Source organism: Fusarium graminearum, chromosome 3, assembly GCF_000240135.3.
Source record: "Fusarium graminearum PH-1 chromosome 3, whole genome shotgun sequence".
In the NCBI taxonomy this organism is placed as follows: domain Eukaryota; kingdom Fungi; phylum Ascomycota; class Sordariomycetes; order Hypocreales; family Nectriaceae; genus Fusarium; species Fusarium graminearum.
Window position 1 is genome coordinate 3,642,765 of NC_026476.1, and position 7,380 is coordinate 3,650,144.

The window sequence follows — 7,380 nt, forward strand, 5'->3', positions numbered from 1 at the left end:
GCTGCTTCTGCTTTTTCTGTCGCCGGTCTTGTGAGAGTATAGTTGGAATGGGGGAATATATGGGTATCGGTCAATCTTGATGCTTGTATTTTACGGTGTTGAATAATGTAGTTGGTAATCTATTGTTGGGATTTGAATGATCATGAGATACACGTAATGCAGACTCTAATATCCTTCTGAAATATCACTCAACTTGTCAACTTGCTCACAAATCTTTCAAGTTACCTTTACAGTGTTCTGTTGCTGTGTGGATAACTTTTGATGCTTTGTCTCTGGATGATGATGAGCAACATTAGTTTTGTTCTGATTAAATTTCAACAATTTACCTTGGATGGTCACTGCATACTGTCAATGTTTGCGCCTTCTTGTAATGGAATATCTTATGGTTTCCATGTCTTCAAGAGGAAGGATCTGCCCACAGGTAGTTCCTACCTCCCGGGAGTGTATAACAAAGGCAGACGTTGAGTTCCTGCCTCGTATGAAGCCCTTCCAATTCGAGAGTCGAGATAATTAGTCATCTCCATTCTTCATCAACCTACTGCATGTCTCAGCACGCACCCCATGAGTTATTTGGCCACCAGCAATCTTGGTTCTGCCTTAATGTCCTTAGCCTCGTCTGATTCCATGTCTGAATTGACACCCCAAGCAAAACCACCACAACTCTTTTACAGACATTGTCACCACAGTTAGGCGCCATGACTCTGATTCTGGACAAGATGTGTCTTTTCTGAGAATGTAAAAGAAGCCAAGATCACTCGGAAGTTGTGTGTGCTTTGAAAAGTGTATTCAAGGGGTATCGCGCCTCAGGGGCATAGCTTGGCTACTGAGTTTCCAACACGAATAATCTACCACGCTACCTTGACAAATTTAAACCTCTTCCTTGGCTTTCTTCCTTTCATCCATCTCAACCTGCTCAACACTTGCAGTCTCGATATCCTTCTTTTGGTGGTGGGGTAGCTCGTCATTGCGAACACCGGCAACGGCATGCTCGAAAGAGCGTCCACGCTTCTCGGGACCAAACATGGTGGTGAAAATGATGCCCATGGCGATGATAGCGGTAGCAACACCCATCACAGGTCCGTATGCCTCAACCTTATCGCCGTTCTTGAGAGTGACGAATGTCTTCTCCGCGACAGCATTGACGATCTGTGCAGAGGGAGAAGAGATCATGTTTCCAATTTGATAGGTTACTCCTGGGAATGAGGATCTGAAAGCAGGAGGAGACAGTTCGTTGAGATGAATAGGGATAACACCCCACGCGCCCTGGATAAAGAACTGAATCATGAACCCACTGGCACTCAAACCGCCTTCAGTAGTGGGCAGGATCCAAGCTGGGATCATGAGAGCAGACATAAGTGCAGAGATACAGATAGCACGTCGGCGACCGACGAACTGACTCAAGTAGCCAATGATTGTACCACCAACGCAAGCACCAGTCTTCATGAGAATAGAAGCACGAGAAGCAGCTTCGTTCTTGAACTCCTTCTGTTCGAGCATGAAGGTGGTGTATGAGTCTTGAGAAGTGTGGGAGTAGTAGTTGAACCAGGTCATGAGGAAGCAGCAGTAAACGCACATCTTCCACTCGGCGAGAAGCATCTTTTTGCAATCCTGCCAGAAAGCACCAGGCGAGGCGGACTGCTTTCCTTTGGCGCGGGCTTCGAGGAATTGTTGAGATTCAGGGAAGAAGATACGGACGATACCGACGGCGATGGAAATTCCAGCTAAAAAAAAGGTTAGTGACTAAGAAACCATTGATATGAGGGAACGGATAACATACCAGCGATCCAAAAGACAGTCTTCCAACTCTCGGTACTACCTCCCACGCCAAGGTTGGCGCATGCAGCCAAGACGTAGCCGAAAGAATATCCTTGTTGGAGGATACCCGACATCAAGCCTCGAGCGTTGGAGCTAAACGATGTTAGAGCGGGAATAGCAACGACTCCAAACTTGGCAGACTTGGCATCACGAGTTTGGAATTGGGGTAAACTTACGGACAAGACTCGAGAGCCATGGCAATAGCGTTGCCGTAAACACCGCCCATGAACAGACCAAAAAGACTTCGTACAGCAAGGAACTGGTTGAAGGTAGTACTGTAGATGGTGGCGATTTGCAGAATACCGAGGATGATCATGTTGAAGACCATGGGCCACTTGCGACCCCACTTGTCACCAGCAAGACCGAACATGGCGGCACCGACAGAGCGGAGGAGGAGGGTGAGGGTGATGGCTGTTGTGATTGCGGTTTTGCTGGTGTCATAGTAGAGAGACAGCTTCTTGGTCTGGATCGACAAGGCGTGGAAGTCAAAGGCATCAGCGGTCCAGGCGCAGAAGCCGACGAGGAAGAAGATCCAGTCCTTGGCAGACAGTTGAGCCATGAGACTGATGGGGTTCTGGATAGGGTCTGGGTCCCTCCATTCGGTTGTCTCTTCACCATGTTCGTTTGTGACGACGACGCGCTGCTTCCAGATGAAGAGATCAGCAAAGGCCTGCTTGGCTGTAGGAACGACGCCCTTGACCACGGGGCCAGCGGACTCGCCAGCCATCGGTTGTTGAACCATTGTAGGAATACTCGAGGATTGTAGAAAAGTATTGAAGAGAAGATGGGGGGAGGAGGCGGGTGGTTGGAAAACTCAATGGAGGGGAGGAGGGAAGGGAGGAGGGGGATCTTATATCCTACGAGCTGCCAGCTGCCAGCTGCCACCAGCTAGCTAGACTGCTACCTCAGTACCCAGAAGCGTCACCGGCAAAGATCAACACTGCACTGCATAAGACTGTATGCTAACTCTGTAAACTGTTGTTATCTCCGATTCATGCATCACATTCGTTACACTGTTACAAAACTACTGTAGCACACATCCTGGTCCAGCACTAGAACTAATAGGTAGTAACGGTAACACAATTGCACCAGAAATTCCGACTAGGGTGACAGTAAACGTGGGGAGTCTGGCAAGTTTGGGGAAAAGGAAGAAGCGGATCATGCCCGGTAACAGAAAGCTGAGGGGGTGCACATCCTTGTTTTTCTCATGTGGTCTCGTTTCCCCTCAGGATAGACTACGAAATACGGGGGAACAAGATTGAGTCGAGAGTGCGGGTGAGAACGGAGGAGACATGGACAAGGACAAGGTCATGGACATGGTTGTTTGTTTCACTGTGAGATGGTGATGGTTGTGCGGGGGAAGAAATATCTGGCGGATGGTTGATGGCGGATCCGCAGATGAGAGATGGCCTGCACATACAGCGATGATGATATTGACAAGGTTGACTGATGGTTGGTAAAATGGTGTTTCTACATATTAAGTACAGTAGGTGATCCTGCCACTGCATCTCCAGTATGAAGCTGTGGTTCCCTCCACGAGGTCTGTCAAAGAGGTTGTAGATCGTGAAATGCAATTGGTCAACTCAAAATTCATTAGCTCATGGGAATAAAACCAACATGACCTAATGACAGAAGCGAAAAAGAAGAGGTGTGGAAGTGCAAGTACAAGTGCGGAGAGACCGTCAGATTACAGAGTAGCTTGTTCCCTCTCGGCAAACCGGCACAGCAAATACACCAAAAACACAGCAAAACCTCGTCTTGTGGGAGCTCGAAACGACACCAACGTCCACTATTAATTGCCGATCCTCCAACGCTAGACCCCGGAATCTTGGGCTTATCCGGTTTAGGGTTTTAAGGCTCACCTCATGGTTATTGTTAAGCTTATGTACTGGGAAATACGGGGCCCAATACACCCTCATTTCTGTATCTACAGATTCAACGGAACCTTTACTCCCCGCTTATGCATTCTACGTCAATAAGACATTTTACTCATTCATACAACATAGGTTTTAATTGACATTCACTGTCCAGTGTCTAGTACCGGCGCCCAGAAATGCCCAGCGTCTACATCTCTTGTCTACCCGCCTTGGCGATGGGAGCTACATTAGCGGGCTTTTCTCTCCCTGGTTACATTCAACAACGGATTCGTTGGTTACATTCATCCTGCACAAAGTCAGCGAATGGAAATAATACCTCGTTGGTCCATGCGTCTGCACTTTTATCTACCTACTGTTGCCTGCTTGCCTGCTTGCCTGCCCCGCGAATTATCTCTAGCAGTTGATCATCGGCATTTCTGTCCCTTCTTGGTAGTCGATCACTTGCTCGGCATGATATCACTAGTCTAGTCTTTGCCCTGTGGCTGACTCGGGGAATAGTTTACTTGGCGTTGGGGGCATTTCCCATTGGGGAAATCAACTTCACTAGAACCAACATCATATCATACTACGCGAGGTCAACTCACATTATGGCGACAGAATCTTCACAAGGTATATCTAATCAAGACCTCTACAATGCCTACACCAACAAGAAGAAAAAGACAGGAAAAAAAAAGAAATTTCACATCGTTAATTGGGGTACCCTACGCCCATGCTCGACATGGTACGGCGACATGCCCGATCCCAGCAGCCCAGCTGACCAGGGTATCCTCATCGCTTGGGGTATCGCGGGGCTCAACGTCCTATCGAGTCAAAACGTTACACTAAGATACCCTTGACACTTTCCACAACATGATTGGACTCTACCAAAGATAACCGCAGAGGTCTGGGCGTTTTTCGTCGAGACTGGTCGTACGATCTCCCCAAAGTTGCCGCCACTGTGAGGAGATTTTGGGGTTCAGGATCAAGACGAGCGAATCCCATTCAAGTTCAAGCAAAGAAACCTCACGTTAGTCCTGAAATGCTTTCTTTGCATGGGGTCGGCCGGGGTAAGAACTGGGGGATAACACTAGTGCACAGTCTTTGTGATGGAGATGGTTCAACTCGCTCTACAGATCTGGACCCGTGTGTTGAGCACAGGCAAGCGAGACACACAAGACATGGAAAATGTCGGAAACACAATGTAACGGTACTCAAAATACGACTCGAATAGTCTAGACTCATGAGGGGCTGTTGATACATGAGCTCTAGAATACCGCAGACACGGGGTATCCTAGACCTTGCACTTGCACTTTCTCTCAGGACATGGGACTACCTATACGCACTACCCAGAATAGACCAGACCGTAGAAGCTGTTCAGAATTTTCTTTACGCGTTTCTCCACGCGTTTCCCCTTTCCCCAACTTCTCATGCTCGCAGACATGCCCAAGAGTCGGAACGATTCTGTTGTAGCGCTACCCTATCGACATAAACTCGCAGCAACATACCCTTTGGCATCGGATCATCTCGGAAGACGGTTATTTCGATTGGAAGTACCATGATACTGCATGTCATGATCATGAATTTGTGTATGAGCTGTTTTACGAACCAAAACCCATACATGCTACTTGATCCGCGAGTCCGACATAGTGGTACACTCCATCGTGAAACCCCATACTGTAATCTAGACTTTTCTCTCACAAGGATCTTTGTGCTATGCTACCTTGTTCAGCATTCTACAATTACAGGATCCCCGGATTCCGTTTCTTAGCATCGCCTGTTGTGAGATGGAGCTGAACTGAAGGGTCGCTTATCTTGTGTGGGTGAGACAAAGTTTGCGTGACAGATCTCACCATGCGCTTTCAAGTCTATGAAACCGATACAACATACCAATCTGACTTTACTACGTTTGTTAGAGCATAAGTAAATTGAAACTTTTGCTAAACCTTTGAGTAGAGAACCCATGATGGGATATTGGTTTCAGAGAGGTTTAGGGTAGTCAACATGGGACTTTTTCTTTACTGTTTACCAGACACTTGTTCATCATGTTTCAAGGACATGATGAGATAAGAAACAGCATGTAAATTCCAACTCATGTTTCAGTCATCAATTTGTTTCTAAACATAGTGTGCATCCATGAGTAAACTGTGAGTGTTGCAAAATGGCGTTGTGAGACCAGCTTCATGAGGGGTCACATGGATGCATGTCGCGACGAGCCACATGAGACAGGGCACCGGTGTCAGATAATTATATCTATTATGTACTATTTCTTCAACACAAGTTAATAATGGAAAAAACAAACAATATCTTGAGAAACCCGCGAACATGTTTCGCCCTGCGGTGAAACCACGTGCCCGGCTGATCGGCTCGAGATATACTGTGCCAAGGCTCTTCCTCTCGCAGGATGGATCTATAGTGACACTGAAGGAGGATATTGACCGTGTCTTATTTCCCCATCCTGAGTGATTTGAGTGAAAATTATAGTTATGAATAAGCGGGACGGAGAAATTACAACCTCATGGACTGGGGTTTGATGGGGAATTAGCGTCTTTACTAATTCGACTTAAAATTCCGTATAGTCAAGTCAGTCTGCTATATCGACACCATAAATCTCAGTTAAAACAAAGATAACAGTTTCACTTGATCCAAAACTTCCATCTTCACTTTCCTCTTCAAGACGTTTGGCCGCTGCTATTCTGGGCTTATCTCCTCCTCCTACTCCAAAGACTGTGGAGTTGGCGATGGTGAAACGTGGGGGCTCCATGGGGTTCAAGTGAATGACTCAGCATCCCACTTGACGAAAAGATGGGATGAACTGAACGAGTGGAGTTTTGACAAGTTGCATTGACCCCTTCAAGGTTGAGGCTCTCATCTTTGGTTTGATGGGATTGGAGGAATTCACAAATCTCTTCAAGGGTGAAACCATGGTATCGGAAATGATGTCAAAAAAAAAACAAAAAAAAACCATAGAAAAGAATAAGATATATATAAACGAAACTATACACTCGTTATATGCTGTGAATAATGGACGACACTCAAATGTCACCATTATAGAACCTCAATCTTGATCAAGAGTCATGATATGTGCAATACCTGAGCTTTCTGTATACAATCACCTTTACTAGGATGACTACATCTTATCAATCAGATCAAAGTTCCATGCTCATGTAGGGATACAGAAATATATCCACTTCTAATCAACGCAAGGCATGAAGCTCCACAAGCAATTTTGTTGACGAACAAGACTATGATCAGAAGCTGGCCGATCCTCGGCCTTGATCAAAAGTTTGTACATACTTATTCTCATGGATATCGCACTTTATCATGCCTCTCTGACCTCTCAGACACTCCAAACTCACCATCGTCACTCTTTTGTTCCCCTAGCCTAGTTGCTACAGCCATTCTTTTAAACCTCCGGAAGGCCATATACTGTACCCAAAAATGCGTACTTCAACTCTCATTGCCTCCTTGGCGGCTTCCGCCTCGGCCTACGATGCTTGGATGAACGAGCCTGACACTGGCATGGACACTTACCTCGCCAGCACCAACTGGACCCAAGGTAGTCGTCCTCTCCTCAAGGACATCCGTGGTGTTCCCGACTTTGACTTTGCTGCTCGTCAGACCTTGACTGACCAGCAGTACGCCTTTTACCGCACTGCCGCTGCGGGAGAGTGGGCGTACCGCAACAACCTCAAGGTTTGGGAAAAGGCCA

General features: G+C 46.8%; 1 protein-coding gene across 1 annotated transcript; it reads right to left on the reverse strand.

Annotated features, from left to right (window-relative positions):
• Positions 1–789: 789 nt before the first annotated feature.
• FGSG_05882 (uncharacterized protein) lies at positions 790–2,557 on the reverse strand (the record flags this gene model as incomplete). The annotated part of the gene is made up of 3 exons (XM_011326185.1): positions 790–1,721; positions 1,778–1,908; positions 1,992–2,557. The coding sequence occupies 3 exons, from the start codon at positions 2,555–2,557 to the stop codon at positions 868–870; spliced, it is 1,551 nt and encodes a 516-aa protein (XP_011324487.1). The 3' UTR covers positions 790–867.
• Between the last annotated feature and the right edge of the window lie 4,823 nt (positions 2,558–7,380).